Below are 24,828 nucleotides of genomic sequence, written 5' to 3'. Positions count from 1 at the left end.
AGCACACGCTTGGATGGATGTGTGTGTGTGTGTGTGTGTGTGTGTGTGTGTGTGTGTGTGTGTGCGTGCGTGCGTGCGTGCGTGCGTGCGTGCGTGCGCGCGTGCGTGCGTGCGTCGCGCGCGTGCGCGCGCGCGCGCGCGCGCGAGCGAGCGAATGTATACCCGTCCTTTTTTCCCCCTAAGGTAAGTCTTTCCGCTCCCGGGATTGGAATGACTCCTTACCCTCTCCCTTAAAACCCACATCCTTCCGTCTTTCCCTCTCCTTCCCTCTTTCCTGATGAGGCAACAGTTTGTTGCGAAAGCTTGAATTTTTTGTGTGTATGTTTGTGTGTCTTTCGACCTGCCAGCGCTTTCGTTTGGTAAGTCACATCATCTTTGTTTTTTGACAAATTTTTCCCACGTGGAATGTTTCCCTCTATCTGTTCTGAATTCCATTACTGCTGTCAGCAGCATTGGGAATGTTTTATGTAGCATTGTCTTGTTAGAATGGTTAGTTGAGCTATATTCAATGCTCTTATGCACACTGTTTTGTACATGTTAAACAACGGAAAGTTCAGGTTGGAACGTCAACAGTATTACAATTAAAGGATATGTTGCTTCTCACCAAAAAGATAACTGCAGTCGTAAGAATTAAACTGAAAGAGAGATCGAAGGAGAAATTCTGGAATTTACTTTTCATAAAGAATTGTTTCCAGTTGTTACACTGAACCTTTTGGTCACAGCCTTCTTTGGAAAAGAGAAACATGTACCCATCGCAACAAGCAAGCACACCTCACACACACAGCTGCTATTTCCAGCCAGACTGCAACAGAAACTTGTTGAACAGGACCTACAATCTGAAGTGAGGCAGGTGAAGGGAGAGTGGGAGGGATAGCAGGGTACAGGTGGCGAAGACTAAATGGCGCTACTTGGGCAGAGCATGTAGGGGCTGTAGGAAGAATAACTCGTATCTGTGCATTTCATTTCAGAAAAGTCACTAACTGTGGTAACCTATTTCCCCCACACCCTCCACCCAACTGTTTCTGTCCCATCCTAACAATTTGCCTTTTCTAACTAATTGTGCACTGCTCTCTGCCGGTGTATCCACTGGTTTTTTCCTCTTCTTTGCTCCTCATAGTCTTCCCACCTCCCCCCCCCCCCCCCCTACAGCCTCCTAGCAATGCACCTGTCAGTCCTGTACTGGCACTTGCAGACTCTGCATGTTCCACCTGGCTGTGCTAATTCCTCTTCCCTCACCTGCATCCTGTTATTCCTACCCCTTCCCCACACCACTCCGGATTGTTGCTCCTATTCAATGCGTTTCTATTGTCTGGTCGGAGGAAGAGGTCATGGAATGGTAAGAAAGTGGGTGAGAGCATTTAAAGATGGCCGCACAAATGTGCATGATGAACAACGGAGTGGGCGTCCTTCGGTCGTTAATGAAAGTTTGGTGCAAGAAGTGGGCAATAAGGTGCAAGAAAACACGACACTTTACAATTTCCTTCTTGCGGGATGACTTTCCTAATGTTTCTCATGGCGTTTTGTATGGCATTGTTACCGAGCACTTTAATTACCGAAAATTGTGTGCACGTTGGCAACCGAAAATGTTGATGGATGTGCACAAAACCAAACATAAAGACAGTGCATTGACTTTCCTTCAGCAGTACCGCAATGACGGTGATGATTTCTTAAGCCAAATTGTTACGGGCCGGGTGATGAAACGTGGGTGGCATACGTCACACCAGAATCAAAGCAACAGTCAATGGAATGGCGGCATTCAGATTCACCCAGGAAAGTGAAGTTTAAGCAAACTAGTTCTGCCCAGAAAATCATGTGCACAGTTTTTTGGGACAGAAAAGGAGTATTGCTTGTGGAATTTTTGCCTCGAAATGAGACAATCAATGCAGCAGCTTACTCTAAGACATTCCACAATCTGCGCTGTTCAATCCAGAACGAAAGACGTGGCAAGTTGAGCAAGGGCCTCGTTTTGCTGCAAGACAATGCCTGACCGCTTGTGGCGAATCAGACCAAAGATCTCATAACATCTTGGGCCTCGTTTTGCTGCAAGACAATGCCTGACCGCTTGTGGCGAATCAGACCAAAGATCTCATAACATCTTTTTGATGGGAAACTCTTACATTATCCTCCGTACAGCTCAATCTTGCCCTCAGTGAGTACCATCTGTTCCTGCACTTTAAGGAACACCTGAGCGGTCAGCATCTTCTAGACAATGACGAAGTCAAAACAGTGGTGATGCAGTGGGTAACAAATCAGGCAGCAGACTTCTATGAGGAGGGTATTCGAAAACTGGTATGATGTTATGACAAGTGCCTCAATATTGACAGAAATTATGTAGAAAATTAGTTTATGGTACAGGCTTTTGTGTAAAAATAAAATTATTGAGATATCTTAGCACATCTTTTTTTTAAATTTCAAAACTACTTACTTAAAAAACATGCATTGTAGAAAATTGATGTCTGCTAGCATTATCAGCTTTTCATGCATAACTGTAACTAAAACTAGTAATGAAGATGCTGCATGAACAATTAACTGTATAGCAGGACCTCAGAGCACACAATGCTCGAATAAAGAAATCAATGGCAATTTTATGGAAATATAAATAATGTTTATAGCAAAGTCGAGAAAGAAAACAAAATAAACAGAGAGATCAAAGGAAAAGTTCTGTGAAGTAACTCTTTGTAAACACTTGTTTCCAGTTGCGTAATAACACTGTAACTATATATGTTTGAGCACTGCCTTCCACAGTTGTTACCGTCTTCAGTAATACTTTGCAGGGTATGTGACTATGTGGTCATGCTGTCTTGTATATCAATGTTTTGCCTACTGTTACAAGTGGCCTTCATCCGTGTGGTGAAGGCACTCTTGTGCCATTGTCATGTTCACATATTATGAAGTCCAATTTCATCCTGATCATAATGTCTGCCTGTCAAGAACGATACTGAATTCTATCAATACATTAGCTGGCCAGACAAGGTGATCTGGACTGACATCCATTATCAGTAGTACTTTATATTTTAATTCCTATTGGTTAGTACAGTCAACAAGGTAAAGCCGTAATGGTGACGTAGTATTTAACTCTCATGGTTCCATGTGACGCCAAGGGAAAACAATGCACAACATAATCTGCACTGCTACATTTATTGCCACAGTTTATGGGAGAGCATATGAATTCTGCCAGTCTGTACACCAGCTATTCTGACAGACAACACAATAGAAACCTTTACTAACACTTTGCCATCCGGCAACACCAGTGGTGTCGTGCATGAAATAGCGGTCAATAGCCGGCGAAACCACAGTGTTGTCGCGTGCATAATATCACTCACCGGCTGGCAACACCACAGTGGTGTCGTGAGCATAGTATCATGCAGTGGCCAGTTACAGCACTTCAGTATCTTTTTCATTCTGTTGGTGTTTTGTTTAGGTGACAATAAGTTACACATGACAACAAATTTTTTGTTTTTAAAAGTACTTGTGCACTTTCATCACGGCAGAGGAAAGAGACGATACGATTATTTACGATGAATGCGCAGACGTCTTGTCTGACATTTCGGACGACTTGGCCAATTGGGAAGAAGACATTGGATATCAAAAAACTGAAAGTGAAGCAGAATCGTCAGAAGATAGTGAAATACATCCAAGAAGAATTCGGCAAACTCTACGGTTGCCAACTGATTCGGATGAATCAGACGAAGAAGACAGACTGATTTAGTGAGGACCAACAACAAAATTTGGAGTATCTCCGGGTCCGCACATATTTCCCAAAGATACATAGAGCGTCATGGGTATCTTAGAATTATATAATGGGAATGATCTATTTGAATATATTAAGGCGAAACCACGAAAACCAGTCAAAATTGCAAAAGAAGGTAACTGGATAAAAAATGCCAAATTTGATGACATTACGGTATCCGAACTTAGAAAATGGTTTGGGCTTGCTATCCTCATGGGAATTGTGGAAAAAGCAAGGATCGATGATTACTGGTCAACAAATACATTGATACACACACCGGTATTTCGCAAAACGATGTCCCACAACCGATTCAGACAAATGTTATAATTTTTACATTTTTCCAATAATACAAACAAACCAGATAATGCTGACCAGCTTTTCAATGTGCAATTCGTAATTGATTATTTTTCCAAAAAGTTTAAAGGAACATTTAATCTAAGCCAAAACATCTTAATTGATGAAGGAATGATACCGTGACGTGGAAAGTTAAATTTTAAAGTTTACAATTCGAAAACTACGGAATATGGCATACTCATTCAGATTCTGAGAGACTCGAGTACAGGATGCATTTTCTCATTCAAGACATATAGCAGCGCTGGACAACCTTAAGCAAAAACAGTGATGGAACTTCTTATGGAAGTGGCCACCTCTACATGGATAATTATTGTAACAGTGTAGAACTTGAAGTTACTTGAAAAGAAAACTCAAGTTTGTGGAACGATATGGCAAAACAGAGGATTTCTGGAAAAACTGAAGCGAACAAAAGTCCATGTGTTTGAAGCTTGTCATCAATTAAAAGGACACAAGTGGCCAGCAACAAGCCAAGTAATCTGAATTATTGCTGCCAGTGCCAAGCGAATTAATTTGTACAAGACCTGTGGACGGCAAAGTGTTAATTGCCTTGATTCATGTTGTTACCATATTTACCCGGGTATAAGATGACCCTGATTATATACAACCCCCCCCCCTTTTCAAGACGCTCCTTAAGAAAAATTTATTCGTAACATATTCCAACTAATCAAAATTTTACTGACAAAGTATCTCTCTGCAAACTTAACAATGCATATAATCTAAATTTATGTCATTTGTGTTTGTCTACATGGTTTACATTAATTTGCAATAATAACACAGCTGTGAGATTTGTAACTTTGTTGCCAGAAGTATTCGGTTGTTTCTTCTGAGTAAACTGCAATTTCTGAGGTTGTGGTTAGCGTGGGGCCTGAGAACACAGCTGTTTTTATCCGAATAAGTATCCGATTTTGCTTCTGTACTGACATGAGAATGTCACTATGTCTCTTGCTTCCAAACACACTTTCTGCCTACCGCTCCCTCACCAGCTATGAAGAACGAGCAAGTGACACAGACCCAATCGTTCCAGTTATATGACAACATTGTAGTCATGAACATGGAAGTAAGTCACTGACCCCCATCTAGACTTTAGCATCTCCTGTAGACATTTAAGTTACTGTCCAGTACTGGCCCTATTTTGAAGTCAGCTTGATTCCGAGTGCAAATGGATTCAGGCCTACTTCAGTTTAAACATGGTAGGTGTTGATACAGAGCCAAAGCATGCAATATACTTTCGCATTGTTGGCTGTACTACAAAATTTCTGCCTGCTGAACACTCCCCTCCACGCACTTATAGTTCTCAGCCAAGCTGGGTCACTGTCCCCTATCAAACTTTCTGTAGTGCTGTGCCTGAGAAACACTGAAGGCAATATCTTATAGGGTGCAGGTTGTATATACAAACAGCAACTAATAATAAATAGAAGATTACTATTTAGTCCAATTACGAAACTTTCACTTGTCTCGCAATCTAGTGACATTTGTTCGTACTACCTCCGCAATGGATACTTCCACTGTAATCTATTCTTGTGACAATTAGTCAGTTTTACACAGTTTATTTCGTTAGTTAGACATTTCATTCTGGATTAAATTGCCTTCCCGGTTCATCTGAATGTCATCTTGTTCTAGAGCTGATTACAAGCCTGTAACAATTATATTTAACATGTAAGCCAATCTAATTTCCAATAACCAAATAAAATATTGACTTGGGTTCTGACTCAAGTAATGGTTTTTGAAGGATAAGATTCTTGCCTTTGAATGCTACCTTTACTTAAAAAGCAATATAAATATATGGAGATGGTCTTCATACATGTATGAGAACATTTATTTGAATCCTCTTCAAATACAACAAATGGGTGTATCTGACAGAATTTAAAGTTCACTTCATAAAGTTGTCAACTTTTAAGCGGAGCATTCTATTTTTGTAGTTGCTAGTTCATTATTTCTCATATATCCCTGGCACTAACGCTGTCTCCATGCTCCAACAAGGTCAATACTGTATCAAGCACTTTGGCATATTGGGAAATATCAAGCCTATTGGAATACAAGTATTGTTTGGTATGCCAAACACTTTGGGACGGTTCAAAATAAATTTGTATGAAACCTCAATAACCAAAGCGTCATCTGTAAATGTAAGACAATCCCTATATTTATCTACTGAACTGTGTAAAAATGTTGGCCTCAGCAACAATAGTTTACTCTCTGGGTATAGGATGATCCCATATTTAATGACGAATTTGGAAAAAACCTTATCTTATAATCGGGTAAGCATGGTACTATGAATAAAAAACCAAAAATATGTTATTTCAAAAACTGGTTATTTTTAGCGGTTTTGAGAAGTCAGGTTGAAGTGGCATAGAAAATAACCGGTATAACCAATTGTTTCAGCGATAAGTGCCTTTCCTACAACATTGTAGCATGGAAAAACCTGAAGTACACAATATAGATTCCCATGGTTGGCAAAATGTCATAATTTGCTGCCGGTTCACGACTCCCCTTCCCACACTCACCAGTCCCCCTTCCAACCCTCCTGTACTGCTGTGTTTGACCAACTGTGAAACACGGACTATCTTCTAGGGTGCAAGTCATATGAAAAAACAGCAACTGACACACAAACAGAAGCTTGTAATGACGATTCAGTCCAATTCTCTAACTTGGGCTCATCACACCATTAACTCACGTATGTTGATACTATCTCCACGACAGGTCTTGCCGCTGTCATTTATTTTCCCAAAAGAAATTTGGGAGTTAGTTTAACACGATTAATTTTGCTTGTTAGACAATTTTTGATAAATTTCCCTTCTTGTTTCATCTGAATTTCAGGATCATCATTACAGTCTCTCATAATAAAATACTGATCTGGGTTCCAAACCAAGTAGTGTTTTTTGAAGGACAACATTTCCACTTTTGAATGTTACCTTTAGTTAAGCAAGCGGCATTTTGTACACAGTATGAACTTTCACTGCGAACCTGTTCAAATACACACAGTGTTTGTCAGATGACAGAATTTGGTGTTATTTCCTTGTGTGTGTCACAAAATTGTCATATTTCAAGCATAGCAATTGATACTGTAGTGGCTAGTTCATACTTTTTCACATATCCCTTGCCCTAGTGCCCCGCGAGTCAAATGTCACGCGACTGTTTGAGCACCTTGATACTGTATCGAGTGTTTCGGGTCATCAGGAAATCTTGTGTCTTTTCAAAGGCAATTACCATTTGCTCAGCACTGCCCTTATGAATTCTACAAAATAAACCTGCACATGACCTCAGTAGCCAAAGCTACTTGATGATCCCTACACACACTATTAATCAATACAAAAATGTCAGCCTCAACAGAAATCAAACACTGGAATGTAACAATATTATGAATGGATCTGGCTTTAGCTGCCAGAGACACACTCTCTCTCTCTCTCTCTCTCTCTCTCTCTCTCTCTCTCTCTCTCTCTCTCTCTCTCTCTGTGTGTGTGTGTGTGTGTGTGTGTGTGTGTGTGTGTGTGTGCGCGCGCGCCGTGGGGGGTGGATGTGGCAAGCACACGTCATCTGTCCATTTGTTTCTGATGAAGGCCTTATTGGTCAAAAGCTTGTTTTGTGACAGTCTGTTGTGCCTATCTGCGACTCAGCATCTCTTTCATAATATTGTTAACCTCAACAGAAAGTTTAATCTGCAAATACAAGAAAACACTGAATGTTCCAAATGATGAATTGGGGAAAAAATCTCTTCTTATAATCGGTAACTGTAGTAGGCTGCTTCACTATTTCACTTTGCATTCTATTTTCTCCTGAAGATTGCTGTTTATCACATATGCAAGCTAACTTGAGCTGTTTGCTTTTGTTGTCCTTACGAACTCACTAAGAGCAGGATGAAACTGCGTTACATAACATATGAATGTTGCACTGGTCAAGCAGTAAATATGGCAACAAGATGGAGTTCCATTTCAAAAAAGAGTTCATTGGTCTGAACGAGATAATATCGTCACAGGCCTCAAAAAACTTAAGTACATTACGACAACTGGCAACTACAAGTTTTACTGTGAGGAAACTAAGTCTGCAGTACTAGGGAATAAGTTCAGAGCTGCAAGGAACTGTTATTGGTATTTCAAATGTGTGCTTAAGTTATGATATGTTAAAACTAAACTTCTCTGTAGAATAGCTTATGGAAATAAATATCATAAGACTGCATTTATTTAACCTGACACTGATATACGACGTCTATTCAAAAAATTCCAAAACATTAATAATTTTGTGCCAACTGTGCGTTGGAGTGAAATGCAGTTAGCATCCCTGCACGTACTCATGTTTTAACATGTAACTGCCAGAAGTTTCATAGTTGCATGTCTGTTAGTTATTGTTCAGTGCCATATTGAGTAGAACATTGTGTCACCCAGTTTGCAAATTTTCAGATGGCAAAGTTGTAGGAACAACACATCTGCAAATTTTCCGTGAAACTCACACCAAATTATGCACAACGCCTACGGTGATGAGCACTTAAGCCATATTTTGTGTTGTGAATGGTTCACACAGTTAAAAAATGGCTGGTTGGAAGAACAATGATCCTCATTGAGGATGTCTTTTAGTGTCTACTAACAGCACTAATGTCGGCATGGTCAGTGAAACTATGCGTGCCAATCTAAGATCGACTGTCCGAGAGATTGCAAAAGAATGTAAAATTTCAGTGGGATAATGTCGTGAAATCCTGACACAGCATCTTGGAATGCATTGTGTTGCCACCAAGTTCGTCATTCGGCTCATGAGTCAAGACCAGAAAGAAACTTTGAAGACCTTTTGAATCGCGCAAATGAGAATCTTAACTGGTGATGTGACATGGGTCTATGGTTATGAGGCTGAGATGTTTAAAGGACTAAGATGTGCAACAACAGATGAGATAGAACAAAATTTACAGACAGCACTTTGTGCGATTCAGCAAGAGGCGTACGAAGACTGCTTCTGGAAGTGGAAACAGCACTGGGAACAGTATATGAATTGTAGATGACAGTATTCTGAAGGATTCTCTCTCACCGTCCGAATACGCCTTGGAAGGCCCAACGGTAGCAACTGGTCGCCGTGTCATCCTCAGCCCACAGGCGTCATTGCCACTGGATACAGATATGGAGAGCATGTGGTCAGCCCAGCACTCTCCTGGCCGTATACTGGTTTACCTGGCCGTATGTTGGTTCACAAGACCGGAGCCGCTACTTCTCAATCAAGTAGCTCTCCAGTTTGCCTCACAAGGGTTCAGTGCATCCCGATTCTGAAGGATACCATGCACAGTAAGTAGAAGGTAATTTTACAAAAAATGTGTGTACAAAGTTCTTGAATTGATTTCGTAGCTCACCACATTCATAAGTACAGTAGCCACAGCTCTAATGACTCATTAATAATACCTAGCTAAACACTTGGGGATTTTCTCCTTGTTAGAAGCGACAGTAGCACAATACTTTTTAAAAAAATCATGAAGTGACTAATGTAATTTTTTGTGAACTTCATTGGAACTATCCTCTCACTTCAAGAATTTGCAAATAACTATATTAACTCACCTGGCTCTTGCATTTTGTATTGCTTGTCAGCAACTATGTATCAACTCTAAGTTCATTACTTGTCTCTCTCTAAACTTTATTGTAAATCACAAAATGAACTAACAAATGTACCAGTAAGCAAAGGAGAGTTAGATTACTTGTGTCTACCTTTGAAATAAAATCAATATTCAAAAATTTAAAATGCTGTAACATCAGAAAAAGGAGTAAAAAATGTTAATTCTCATCAAAAGCTTCCCATACCACATCCACACAGACAGACAACTATTTCATATCCTACAAAATCACACAAAATTTACAAACTTACCTGTCAAATATTCTTGCTTCCTTCAGCACATTTCCAAGATTTATGTAAGCATCCAGAAAATTTGGGTCAAGTGCCACAGCTTTCTCAAAATGGTGTATAGCCAGCCATATCTCTCCTTGAGCATTGAATACACATCCAAGGTTGCTCCATGCCACAGCAAAGTCTGGTCGAGTCTCTATTGCTTTTAGGTAGCAAGCCTGTAATTGGGTAAGGGTACGAGGGAAGATGGGTGGGGGCAGGAAAAAAAGCTAATCAGCAAGAAGGTGCTTCGCAGGCAGTTGCAAAAAACGCTGCTGCTCGCGCTAGCAAAGCCTTGCTCCCAAGCAATGCGGACCGCTCCCTTCAAGAGTAATAATGATACTCATAAAGGAAGGGAGTAATGGTCATCCTATGACAGCATCATCAAGTGCCACAGCAAAATTAATAAGACAAGTCAAAGTGACAAAGGGCAGTAACACTTGGTTCCACTGTAAAACACAGTATCAGGTAATCCACAGGCGATCAAATTAACAATGTGAATAACCTGATACTGCCGTACGCAGCACGCTGCAGCTATAGCCTAACATGCCCTGGGTGAGAGTACTACAATAGTGCGTCTAACAACACTGAATGTAACCACTAAAATACGAAATTACTTTCAACCAGGACATGTTACATTAGTGACAGAGGATAGGTAATGGAAATTGCAGCAATGGATGTAAGGAATAAACAAATCGCCTAACGCGCGCGGGAGACAAGGCTTGAAACACAAAAGTGTTATTTGCTCCGTAACCTAAAACACACAAGATATGAGCAGCAGAAAATTTTTGTTTTAAATTGAAAAGCCAGTCTCCTCCTAGGAGGTTATGCAAATGGATAAGTTACATAAATAAGCCAGACTTAAAAACGATGTCAGATGCAATTCCTTTTTTAAATTTATTTTTAAAAGGAACAAACCAATAAATAAAGTTCATTTTTGGAAGAAACAAAATTGTACCTTTTCCTGAACTGAAGGAGTGATGATAACATTGTCATAATAAACTCAAAATTTAGAGCTGTCTCCAAAACATCATTCACTATTTAATGGTTTGGTTTCTATCATGAATCAGCTACATACTGCAATTAAACAAAAGCACATTCAGCCAATTTCATAAAGACTCGAGAATTAAAAAAAATCAAATGTATCACTTCTGAAAACGGGTAAAAAACACAAAAGAATCTTTTTTTCATTCTGAGGGGGAATGTGCAGAATAATTAAGGATAACAGCACGCAACTAATTAATTTCCTGCAGCATCGCGGGGAGGTAGGAGACTGGCCCAGTGGTCTACTTTACCTGAGGGGCACCAGCCACTAGGACTACATTTATCACTGAGTTGGCACACCAACAAGCCCGCCCACCATCGAGCGCGCAGTCGACGAGATGAACGCCTCCATCTAACAGAGCCATTCCCAGTCGGGGGAAGAAAGAACAAGAAGCATGTCATTAATCAGCGCACAAAGGCACACGTGACAAGCCTGGGCGGCACCAACAACTAAACTGGAGTTCCTATCATTTATTAATCAATAAACAGAGAACTGACAGGAAAATTAAGAAATTAACTAAGTATGCATTAAGTTCTGTTATGTATTGTTTCCCTCATATTTCACCTCCCACACAAGTGGAGTAATGAACTTTGAGCAATGGTATACTTTTCCTTGTTTGATGCACAGAGCATAAAGAAGCTCTATACACACTTAAAAACTTTTAAGACGTAACAATGATTTCAGTCTTTGCTGTAGAGCAATTCAAGCCTCCATTTGTTAATGCCTATAGAAAGGCATTACAGTTCTATCACTTTATTACTCCTTATACAATAAAATCTTTCTTGGTGACATTGAGTGATGTAGTACTGCCTCCACCCCCTCCCTACAAAAATAGAAGCTTGCTGTCTGTTCATAATTAAAGACTACAACACTTGCAATAATAGTGTATTAGAGTTCAAATATTACCTCAGAGCAAGCCAATAATGGAAGAGCCACACAATTTGCTTTCCAATAAGGCTTTGGTGCATTTCTTAAAATGTTCTGTGTTAAAGCATGTCTACTCTGTAAAATATGTAAGCTTATAATGTGATAAACACTAAGCCTTTGAGCTGAAATTTAATCAGCAGTACTACCATGTATTTTAACTGATAACAGTAAACTATTTATGAATTTCAATGACTTTGCAGAGCTTGGTAAAATATGCCGAAAACAAACAACAGACTAATGCTTTGTTCTACTTTTACTTACAGAACTTCCATTTTATGTAACAAGAATCTCCAAAATTACTTTGCCAGTCACTTTGATGAAAGAATTTATTCCTTCACCAGTAAAATCTGCACGAAGATTAACAAATCATTAATGCAATAAGTCAAATTACACATGTTTCTAATACAACTTTCACCAGAAAATTAAAAAAAGAAGTTACAACAAGGTTTGAGCACTCAGTCTAGTTTTATGCATGACCTATTCCCACATTTCCTACAAAGACTAATTTCCATTTACATGTTGGAATTTATTCACTACTGAATTACGTGTGTGTGTAAAGTCAGAAATGAAAAAGCAAACTAATGTAATAACTGCAATGTAACCAATGATGCCAATTCACAGCAAATCTTAATAGTATTCTATGAAAGCTTCACTACTCAAACAGGTATGTACTTTAATAAACTCCATCCAACCAAACAAGGAAAGCTGTATCAGAAACAGATGATTTTGAATGAATTGAAAACCCCCTGTCTCCAGCACTTTGGTTCCACTCAGCTTTTATGAGTCAATGTGTTTGAATCTTTCAAAGGCTAATTTGCAGTATATGAAAAATTTTTAAACCACTATCGCCTGAAATTGGCTGTAAACCATATGATAAGTTAAGACATTATGCACACATGCTTAATCTGATACATTGCGCAACTCAAGAAAATTGCCTGAAAATATGAAACTTATCAAATGGTTTTGCCAACTTGCAAGTAAATATAAATTTTTCATCTGGATCCAGGTAAGATCATACATACAAATGAAACCTTCAACAACTTTTTCCTGTTTGATATCGCCAAGGACTGGAAAATGGAAGGTCACAGCTGCGCGAGTTACCCGTCGAGAATTGCCAAGTATAAAACAGTAACTGTAAACAAAGTAACACTTTTTGACGTAACTCATGTCGTCTCCCTCACGAGTAACTCTTAAATGGAAGCAAAATAATTCAAGAAATATCAGCATCTGTTACAAACCACACTGCTGTTATTTCTTGAAAACTGTGGCGCTGCATTTTGTGAGTCTCCATAGTTGGTACTGGCAAATGCGCTGTCCAATACCACTTATGTTTCCAGCCTTTACTTTAGCATGCTAATGAGAAATTAGCATGGTAAAGTCACTGGGCATTAAGCTGCACATGGAAGCAGGAGAAAGGAAGGAATGCAGATGTAATGTCAAATTCATCATTAGTGCTCTAACAACAAGAAAACACCACCTGGACTCATAGCTGGTGAATGTGACAATACAATCAATAGGAAAAAGCTGTTTTACTCCTATGTGCCCAAAAATCTGGCAACGTGAGGCACTCCATAATATTTTTCTTTTTTTGGAACAAATGTTACTGCAACCTCCTTTTCTTCTAACGTTGTGTGTGATGACAGTGGATAATCTTTTACCATAAATCTCAGACAAAAAGAAAAATCTTAACCAGGAATATTTACGATTCAATACACTTGGATGCATATCTACTCCTTCACCAGGCAAGCCAACAAATTTTGTGAATTACTTTTAGCAGCCTTTGAAAATTCATACCATTGTGTTAATGACTATTGGTAAAGATAGTTGAATAGGATTTTGGAAAGGAAGGAGCTCACTCAGCTTGCTAAATTGTACACAAAGATGGTTTTTCAGCAAGAATTATAACATTCTATGTTTAAAAGAATACTTAAATGCAGAGGAAGTACTGTCCCCAGTCATTTCCTCTATAATTGCTAAGCTGAGTAAACTTCATGTGATAAGGAAAGGAAGGGAAAGGTCAGGTGTAAGACAAAACCTTACCTTAGCTTCATCAAGTCTTCCCAGTGCTTTAAGCAGATTTCCCAGATCACTTCTCACACAATATAAATCCTGTAACAGCAAGTAAATACAACCATGTAATAAACTGTCCCAATCCAATGCCTATTATCATAAACAGATCACCACATATTACATTTAATGAAAAACTTTACTACTATTATGTACCTGACTATCCCTCTAACCATTTTTTTTTTACACTAAACAGAACTGAACTACTCTTTTACAATACAGCACAGACTATACAGGGAGGACTAGAAAACTTAACTGCTTTATACAATACTTTTCTGATTATGAATTTTTGTGCAATATATACATTCCTGGAGAGTAATGACCTATCACCTACATTACTGATACATTTTGTGTGGAGAACAACCACATTGCCACATAACCCTTATATGAGATTGGCTGATCTTGGTCTACTGTTGTATGCCTGAATTCTTAACATCAGAAGTTGAATTATAGACATGCATGCCACAGATACTACTGAACAGGTAAGCTTTCAACCAAAACACTCTTTCTGGGGGGAAAACCACACACACACACACACACACACACACACACACACACACACACACACACACACACACAGAGAGAGAGAGAGAGAGAGAGAGAGAGAGAGAGAGAGAGAGAGAGAGAGAGAGAGAGAGAGAGGAAAAACTGTCTCTGGCTGACCGCAGCAGCCGGAGGCAGTGGTAATTGAGTGTGTGTGTGTGTGTGTGTGTGTGTGTGTGTGTGTGTGTGTGTGCGTGTGCGTGTTTTCCAAAACCACCTGAACTAGGAATTTCTAGGTTGTTTTGTAAGAATCATTTAGTCCATAAGGTGCTAGGTAGAGAGCTTGGGGGAGGGGGTGGAGGAGTACATGAATCATGGAAGAAACACCCAACATAGCTGAGTTATCTTTATGTGAATAGGATGGACAGGAGCTCTGAATTTGGCATATATCATTTTTCCTGCTAAATCCTTCAAATTATACACTATAACCTTGAGGCTGAGTGAATTTTTATAGCTGTTTGTACCACCCTAACTTACTGACTAGTACAAAATATCCCAAAATGAGATAAGAAAAGTGCAAGCGGCAGTAGTGATCAGGGATCTATGCCCTAACAATCACCAATCTTGCACTTGTTAAATTATCAGCTGTAAACACAGCAGATACTAAGCCCAGTGGAGAAGAAACTATAAACGATACTTGATAATGACCACAACGGGTAGAAATATAGTACGTGAATATCAATTTCCTTGTGTGTCTGTAACATTGTGTTGCTTCACTAAGTCAGACAATGTCGGAAATGCTAGTCATGGATTCATGCCAAAAGCAAATGTCCGAGGCACTTAATTGGAAAATAAATTCTTTGATGCATGTCAATGAAATTTATGCTTCTTTTTACATCAAATTTTATTGTAAAATGTGGGTTACTGTCGGGGCTGTTAACCAAGTTGCAAACTTAATTACTCTCTTCCACCGTGCCATTATATTAGCGCTTCCTAAGTAGAGAACAGACTATATACAACATAAGAAGTTCAAAATATACATGCAAATACACATGAAAACTGTTTAAAATATGCATGGAAAGTGCTGAGACATACAAGATCATATAATTAAAAAAACATAGTAGTTATTGCGTGCAATATATCTCCCCGATTAACCTGTACATACCGACTGCGAGGAAAAGTGGCAGCCACGTGAAAAATCAAAACATTCAGAATGTTGACCTCATGATCTGTATACTTTCTGGCAGAGGTTAGGCAGGGTTCTTTTTGAGATTACTTTTTTAAACAAATTCCAAAAAGAAGACTCACACCTTGTTTCAAGTATTGTTTTTTCTTTGCTATCATTGTCGGTAGCAAGCAAATGCGATGCAAGTTAGCTGCCACACAACAATCTATATGCACAGTTCATATGCAGAGCAGCACACTCAAGAACTCCGTAATATGTTATTCCAAGAACAACATACAAGCAGGATTTTTTTTAATAATGCTGAAATTTAATTAATATTATCAAACTAAACTATCACTTACAAATTATTTTACATTTTGCTATTATTGTACACACAAACGATCAAATACTGTTTTTAATGTTCAGTTGTAGGATTGTATCTTCGAGCACTCTAAACATTTTTTTTATAAGCAGGAAAGAACCGTTCTATATCAACTGAAGTAACTGGGCAGTATTTGAATCTTTTGTTCTATGTTGCCACTAATTTTTGACAAAAGTTCACCCATCCCATTAATAAAACTATCAATCTGGGACAAGGAATCACTGCTTGGGTTACTGTTCAAAATGTTTTTTTGAACTTTTCTTTAAGTTTTCTTGGGAATATCTCTGACAGTGAGGAGTTCTGCCACAGATCTGCACTATCAAAAGTCACTTACTACACCTTTGACTGCATTGAAATTTTCACTGTAAAACACAGCTTCAACCGACATACCCTAACGTGATACCACTGTTTCAGGAGGTAACAGCACATTTTGTAGTTTTTCTTGATGGGTTTTGATGTGAGCATGTGCCTTAAACACTTTCTTTGTGGATGAAATCAATTTACTTACATTACAAAACATGGATCGTACTATTTCAGCAAGGTGATGTACTTTGTGAGCAAAGCACTTCACCTGAATCTAATTGGGATAAAATACTTGGAGGTGTTTTCCTGCTTTGATCATAAAGGGAACAACATCTGAGAGAAACACTAACACTCTTTCGTCTGCAGAAGATTCCGGGTTTTTTTTCATACCCTCATTCACAAACCTAGTGATCATAGAATGGTTCAAATGGCTCTGAGCACTATGGGACTTAACTGCTGAGGTCATCAGTCCCCTAGAACTGCGAACTACTTAAACCTAAATAACCTAAGGACATCACACACATCCATGCCCGAGGCAGGATTCGAACCTGCGACCGTAGCGGTCGCACGGTTCCAGACTGTAGCACCTAGAACCGCTCGGCCACCCCAGCCGGCAATCATAGAATAATTTATCTTTCCAAGTTCTTTGCACGTCACAAAACAGGAAGAAGGCAACTCTCGTTTTAACGCACCACCAATTAAATTTGTAATTTTACAGCCATAAGTATCGGTAGTTTTGTCAACTAAAATCCAGTTAATGTTGTCCTCGAGTTCACTCTGTATTTCTACCAGAACACATAGGTGAACTGCCAGTATTAATTTTTATGCGATGTTGATTCATCTGGCATATTTTGATTTAAGCAGTATTTGTGCAGGAAACCTTTGAGGATAGTGTTTATAAGTTTGTGAAGAGAGATATTATTTGCAATGAATGCTTCATACAGAGCCATGTTAAAAGTATTTTTATCTTTGGAGGTTAAATCCCTGCTACTGACGAAAGTATTCCAGGATGGTCAGTTATCCATGAAACAACATTTCTTCTTTCAGGCAGCATGGTGCACAATACGTTACACATGACATATAAACATGCCAAACTTTGTAAAAAAAAAAAAAAAAAAAAAAAAAAAAAAAAAAAAAAAAAAAAAAAAAAAAAAAAGGTAAATGAACTATGGACTTGCGAATAACAACGTAAGTAATTTAATTTAATTATTGCTAAAGCTTTTGGTATGAAGGGATAATGGGTAAACCAGGGGTGTGGGCAGCAGGCACATTGACTCTGCATGCCTCTTCCTGTTCGTAATCAGTTTGTTAACCAGTAGCCTCTCAGTTAGCAATCACATGCAGCTGTACGTCACAGTCCTATTGTGAAGCATCCAAATGAGATAGAGATTGACCATACCAATATACATTTATAAAGTACAGTGGAACTTCACCTTTACACTTTTCACAGGACTAAACAAAAAAAAAAAAATTAAATGCAGGAAATTTAAAATGTGAGAACAACGTTTTAAGCTGTGAAGTTACATACAGGACACCTCTTGTACTTTCGCACTTTATGTAGGTTGTACGTACATAATATGCATGAAAATACTTGTCAGGGTCTTGTTTATTATCTAATAAAAACCACTGATGGAAATGGAACTGATAATTGTCTGAGAAGTACAAACTTCTTACTTAATTACGTAAGTCATAATCAATGTTTCTCAAAAGCCTCCAGCTGTAATTTGTTTGTTAAATAATGGAACACTGCGCTAGTTATGCATTTTTTCATGCTTAGCATGACACATTTTGAGAATTTTTTTCTTGTTGTCAAGTGGACGTATTTGTGTAAGTATTTTGTGCAGTGTTTACATATGTGTTGTTCTGAGTCTCTTGCACTGTAGTCATCTTTTTGAGGTTATCAGGTACTGTGCCTCCTGAGTTATGAAGAAAACCACACAAGCAAATTGTCATTCACATTGTTTGCTCGTATTATATTACAAAAAATACATACGTAAATACTGCACTTTACAAGGAGGATAGATTCTCAGACACATTTTGCTCAGCATGAAACACATAATTGGCATTTTTTTAAAACTAAAAACATTTGAGCAACACAAAGTGAGTGAAGGTGTCAACTACGGCTACAAGTGGTCAAACAATGAAACATGCTTAAGTATGGTTCGACAAAGATGTCAACAATCACAAAACTGAGCATACGCAGTTTGAAAATGGTTGTGACTGGTCATGATACCTTTACTCAGACAAACCTAGTTACTCCCATCTGATACTACGCCGAACAGAGCTCTGCAGCGGCAGGAATTATGGCACAAATTGTTCCAACTTAATATGTTTATTGCTTCAAATTCACTGAGTATAGGGTCCTGGTATCAAGAAACTTAATCTTAATTCCAGGAACACAGAAGTAGGGTTATACCATACTGTAAACACAGCAAAATTATACATCATCACTAGTTTTTAGTTAAAATGTGCAATGACCAGTGAAAAGGAGCCAAATATCCAAGGATTGGGAGGGTAACAAAAAGCTATTCTAGGTGTGTTGGGCAAAATCTCAGACAGAATAGATCTCATTTCAGTGATTTTAGGAAGTCATTGCAGTGTTGAAATAGCTGATTAATACATTCCAGACCAGGATAATACTGACTCGCTAGTGGTGTGCTCGGAAGCTGTTTTGTAGAGTGATCAGCAGTACCGGGATTGGATGTGATGGCCCAGGAAATCTGCTTTTGTACTAGGCCGGTGGGGTAATTCCCTATAGTGAAGGCTGAGGTGAGAATAGTGGTGTATTGCTCTAAAGAGTCTGCATGTGAACTAATATGTTTGCCTTGGATGCCAAGGCTGTATGGGAGGGAACATTTGACATGGAAAGGATGGCAACTGTCAAAATGTTAAGTACTGTTGTTTGTTGGCCTTCGGTGAAGAGATCAACATCAAGGTAAATGGCACTGAACCGGGAACAGGACCATGTGAAATTTAATTGGGAGAAGGTATTCAGAGATTCCAGGAATTTCAACAGGTCAGCCTCACCATGAGTCCATATTGTAAAGATGTCATCAATGTATCTAAACCAAACCAGGGGCTGAAAACTTATGGATCCCAGGGAAACCCCTGCAAGCAACCTATGAAAAGGTTTGCATAGGAAGGAGCCATCCTGGTTCCATGGCCACATCCATGATCTGTTTGTATGTCTGCCCCTCAAAGGTGAAGTAGTTGTAAGGAAGTGTTGACAAATGATATCATATGTTTGGAATCAGGTGGGCACTGACTAAGGAATTTCAGACGATCTAGGAAATGGTTGGTATCTTTGATATAGGAGGTGAGTCTTTGTACTGTGAGTTGCAAGTGCTGATCTACTAAGGCAGATATACGTTTGATAGGGGCTTAGAAGCCATCAACTATAGGACAGCCAGGATTATTGGGTTTGTACATCTTAGGAAGAAGGTAAAAGGTGGGGGTGCATGGTTTGGGTGGGGTGGGGTGAGAAGTTCTATGAATTGAGGTGTTAGTTCTTGTGAGGGGCCTGAGGTTTTAAGCACGGACTGTAGGTCAGTTTGAATCACAGGGATGGGATCCTGATGGCAGACGCATGTAGAGGTGTCAGACAGTTGTCATAGAATTTCACTAACATACTCCTTTCAGTCAAGTACTGCAGTGGTAGATCCTTTGTCTGCTGGGAGGATAACGATGGAGTCATCAGCTTTTAGGGAATGTAGAGCCTAGAGTTGTGGAGAAGACAGGTTAGGGTCATGTTGTAGGGACCTGAGGAAGGGCTGTGAAGCAATGTTGGAAGGCTGCAAAGTTTAAAATGTTGTCTGCTTTCACGACTTTCCCAATCGATTTTTTCCCTTTCTTCTTTTTCTATAATTTTTTTCGTATCGTTAGGTTGCCCACTCATTACCTCTTATTAACAATTTTGTGCGGATTTTCTCTGGTTTAACCAAATTTTTTCCTTGCTTTTCTTCCATTTTTCTATCTTTAACATGCTCTGCTTATCTATTTGTTTATTTCTTTGCCAATCCTATGATTTCTAACTCTTTGAACTATCCTCTCTTGCCATGATGAATCCCATCCCATATTACACCCACTCTCAAAAACATGCTTTTGCACTATTGAAACTACGGTCTCTCATTCTGTTTCTTGAAACTTGCTTGTCCCTTGGAGTTACTCCAAAGGCCTAACATTGAAAGGCCCCATTTCTGGATGTAATACTACTCTACACCAGGCTCTTTCACAGTTTCAAATACAGCAATCTCTTGCTCCTACCAGGTTAATCTGTGACCTATATTCCTCACCAGCCAATTTACACTCCACCAGACTTCACTTCTCCCGCAAAATTCTGCAGTTATCTGCCCCTCATGTTTCCTTGGATGGTATCATCTGCCAAGCCAAATTTAAACTTTGACAACACACCAGACTTCATCTAAAAAAGCTTTCCCAACTTCTCCTAAACTACATGAACAGTGGTGTTTCCCTTCCTGTCCCTCTGTGGCCTAAACAGTCACACCATAAATCACCACTCCTCTCTCCTACAAACCAAGCTTGGCCAACCTCCTGAACATCCCACCCAGACCAAGAATAACCCATAATCAGAGTCATAACAGTACAGTGTCAACCTCTTATCCAAAGCACTCTCCCCTCCTGAAATAAATGTATTATCTAAGGGTATCTCTTTCAGCCCTGCACCTGCATTTGATCATGTTGCTTTGGTGAAGGACCTATTTTCCTTCACATGTAATAACAATTGGAAATGCCAGAGGTTGAACATACCACTTCAGTTGTAAAGTCCTTTTATCATCACACAACCGGTTTCAGGCTCTTATAAGCCCATCTTTTGGTGTCTTAACTTGGTGCTGTGGCCCCGAGCACCACAGTGGACATGTACTAGGCGCAGTTTACTGCCTGTGAGTGCAGAACAAGGAGTAATACATGTCCAACGCGGCGCTCGGGGGCCACAGTGCCACGTTCAGACACCTAAAGATGGGCTTATAAGAGCCCAAAACCGGTCATGTGATAATAAAAGAACTTTACAACTGAAGCAGTTTCTTCAACCTCTGCTATATTGCTCAGCTGCAGATGTTCCTCCAACAGGACTGTTTATAGTCAATTGGAAATATCACTTTGGAACCCAATCTCAAATTCTTTCTGACAGCAAACCTGACATTGAACCCTGCCTTGAACAGCTCAAACCATGATCCCTCTTGATCCACCACCAGTACCTCAAATCATCCCTTACAAGCCTTCCAAGAATTCCTCACATCCCGCATTGTTTCACAGCCCTTCCTCGGGTCCCTACAACATGACCCTAACTGTCCTCTGCACAACTCCAGGCTCTACGTTCCCTAAAAGCTGATGGCTCTATCATTATCCTCACAGCAGACAAAGGATCTAACACTGTAGTATTCACCGAAAGGATTATGTTAGTGAAGGTCTATGACAGCTGTCTCACACCTCTACCTACAATGTCTGCCATCAATACAACCCCTGTGATTCGAACTTACCTGCAGTCCCTGCTTAAAACCTCAGGCCCCTCACAAGGACTAACACCTCAATCCATAGAACTTCTCACACCACCCAAACCACGCACCCCCACCTTTTACCCTCTTCCTAAGATCTACAAAACCAATAATCCTAGCTCTCCTATAGTTGCTGGCTGCAAAGCACCAATCAAATGTATATCTGCCTTAGTTGACCAGCATCCGCAACTCGTAGTACTAAGACCCCCCTCCTATATCAAAGATACAAATTGTCTCCTTGATGTCTGAAGTCTGTGCACATCCCAATCCCATCACACACCTTACTTGTAACCGCTGATGCCACCACATTAAATTCAGTGTCTGTCTGCTGAACATTTCCTCTGTCAGTGCCCATCTAATTCCAAACCTATGATGTCATTCCTTCACTGTGCAGAATTAACCCACCAGCCTAGTTCAAAAGCAATTTCCTAGCCCAACACATCCAATCCTGGTACTGCTGATCCCTTCAGGGAACAACTTCAGAGCATACCACTGGTGACTCAGCATTATCCTGGTCTGGAATGTATTAATGAGCTACTTCGACAGTGCCATAACTTCCTAAAATCATGCCCTGAATTGGCATACATTCTGTGAGATTTTGCCAATACACCTAGAATAGCTTTTAGTTGGTGTACCAATCTCTGCAATGTTCTTGTCAGACCCTACGCTCCTTTTTCACCAATCTCCCTACTCTAAGGTTCCTACCTCTGTGACCATCCCCTCTGCAGGACTTTCACTATGCACCCCCTACCACCACTTATAGAAGTTCTGCAACTGGCAAAACATATATTATCAAAGGGTGAACGACATGTGAAACAACCTATGTCATATACCAGCAGTTAACTTGTGCATGACATTTACGCAGTAATCCCTGTCTTGCATATTATGCTGTCTTCCACCTTCAAGATCTCAGGTTTTCAAATCTCATCCAATGCAGCCCCTAACAGTCTTTCCTTCTCATCCTGTGCAGTATGTCTGCCCTGACCCACAGTTCTAGGTGACTCTTTTGAAATCAACCCCTTTTCGTAGATCTCGCCAGTCCTTTTCCTTCACCCCTCTTACTTCCCCCTCAATCCCTCGGCCTGAAGGAGGAGCCACTGGCTCTGAATGCTTGGCTAATTACAACTGTCGTGTGTGTGTGTGTGTGTGTGTGTGTGTGTGTGTGTGTGTGTGTGTGTGTGTGTGTGTGTGTGTGTGTGCGCGCTGCCGCTGCTAGGTGAGTACATTTTTCATCATTACTTTTGAAATATTGTAGCAGATCGAGCGCCACCACACGGCAGGTCTAGAGAGACGCCCTAGCACTCGCCCCAGTTGTACAGCCGACTTTGCTAGGAAAGGTTCACTGACAATTACTCTCTCATTTGCCGAGACAATAGTTAGCATAGCCTTCAGCTACGTCATTTGCTACGACCTAGCAAGGCGCCATTATCAATAGATATTTAACTTGTGATGCCTGTACCGTCAGACCGATGTACACCACTTATGGATTAAAGTTAAGTACTACATCAACTACGTACTTTATTTGCTACTATTAATTCCCTTAACTGTTCCAGACCTCACGCTAGCCTGCGTGAGCTTAAGCGCGTGCCTTTCGGCTTCCTCTCATAGTGACTTGGCTGTCTTGCCAAGTCACAACAGATTACCCAATACTGGACCATTCTACTGCCTGAATAATTTGCTGTCAAGTATAAATAATATTAGTAATAATCCATTAAATTTTGGGTATGCAGACATGCAAATACCCTTCTTCAACAGATATTTCAGCCGCCTATCATCTAGACATCTTCAGAGTGAGTCACAAGACTGATGGCTAGGTGCTGAGAGTGACCTTGTGTGCTCCACCGCAGTGGTACTGCGCATGTGGATGACAGATGCTGGTCGGTGGCAGAGAGGTACACTTTTACACACACACACACACACACACACACACACACACACACACACACACACACGCACACGCACACGCACACGCACGCGCGCCCCAACTAAAGTGAAAGTGTTCAGACGATTGACTTGTTTATCGATGTATATTCAGTGGTGATAACACCTTCATGACTACTCTGCAATTTAATTACATCAAGAGCCAGATTCCAAGGCTTATCTAAATTAAAACCATTATCTCTATTTATATGAAGTTATCGGTTAATGTAATTTGAAAGGCTTCATTGAAAATATAATTCCAAAAGGAAGATGTAGATGTAAAAACTTCCCATTCACTGTAGTTCATCAAATATCCTGTGTCTATACAATGCTCAGGCACAACTGGCTGACTGTTGTTGTAAGCTTTTTTTTATTTTTCTGTTTACCTCTCGTGAGCAGTGCATGTTGTCTGACCTATATTGGATTTATCACAATTTCCGCAATGCATCTGATACACACCCATCTTACAAAGCAATAAATCATCCTTTACAGAACCGAGTAAGGCTATAATAATTGTTTATGTGGCCAGAAAATCAGCTTAACAGGATGATTCTCAAGAACATGGCTTATCTGCAAGGAAAGAGCATCCAAATATTGCAAAAATGCTCTTTATCTGAATGTATTACTTTCTTCTTCCAGATCATTTACTTGCATCCTAGGATTCACACTGAATCCTCTGTGAATTTTCTGCTGGGAATACCCATTCACTTTAGGAGCACTCTGAAGGTGTTTGAGATCATCTTGGAAATTGTCATTATAGGATACACAGTTTGCGCTTTGCACTCAGGACTTTAGGACCCCCCCCCCTCCCCCCCCACCGCCCCCCCCCCCCCATTTGTGAAGCGGAGATGGCAGTTACTGGCATGTAAATATAGATTCATACCTTCGAAGGATTGTCTCTTATTGACCAACATTTAGACAAAGACATCACATCCCTATTTGAGCATGTATTCCTGTCATTTTATTTTCAAGTTAATGAGAATTTTATGAGCAGACTGATGGTGTTGCTATGGGAAGTGCCCTCTCCCCCTGGTATCTAAATTATTTGTGGAAGACTTAAGAGGGCAAGGCACTGGATTTGACACGTTTTGA

General features: G+C 39.9%; 1 protein-coding gene across 1 annotated transcript in view; it reads right to left on the bottom strand.

The window, feature by feature from the left end:
• Positions 1-24,828, bottom strand: part of LOC124710894 (UDP-N-acetylglucosamine--peptide N-acetylglucosaminyltransferase 110 kDa subunit) — a 150,242-nt gene that overhangs the window by 78,713 nt on the left and 46,701 nt on the right. The window contains exons 5-6 of the mRNA XM_047240961.1: positions 13,944-14,012; positions 9,914-10,110 (exon numbers count right to left, since the gene is read on the bottom strand). Coding sequence (XP_047096917.1) covers positions 9,914-10,110; positions 13,944-14,012 — 266 coding nt within the window. The remainder of the gene's footprint in view (positions 1-9,913; positions 10,111-13,943; positions 14,013-24,828) is intronic.

The sequence above is a fragment of the Schistocerca piceifrons genome, chromosome 1 (assembly GCF_021461385.2).
Source record: "Schistocerca piceifrons isolate TAMUIC-IGC-003096 chromosome 1, iqSchPice1.1, whole genome shotgun sequence".
Lineage (NCBI taxonomy): Eukaryota > Metazoa > Arthropoda > Insecta > Orthoptera > Acrididae > Schistocerca > Schistocerca piceifrons.
The sequence above is the reverse complement of the archived record's forward strand: the minus strand, read 5'-3'. Positions and strand labels throughout refer to the sequence as shown.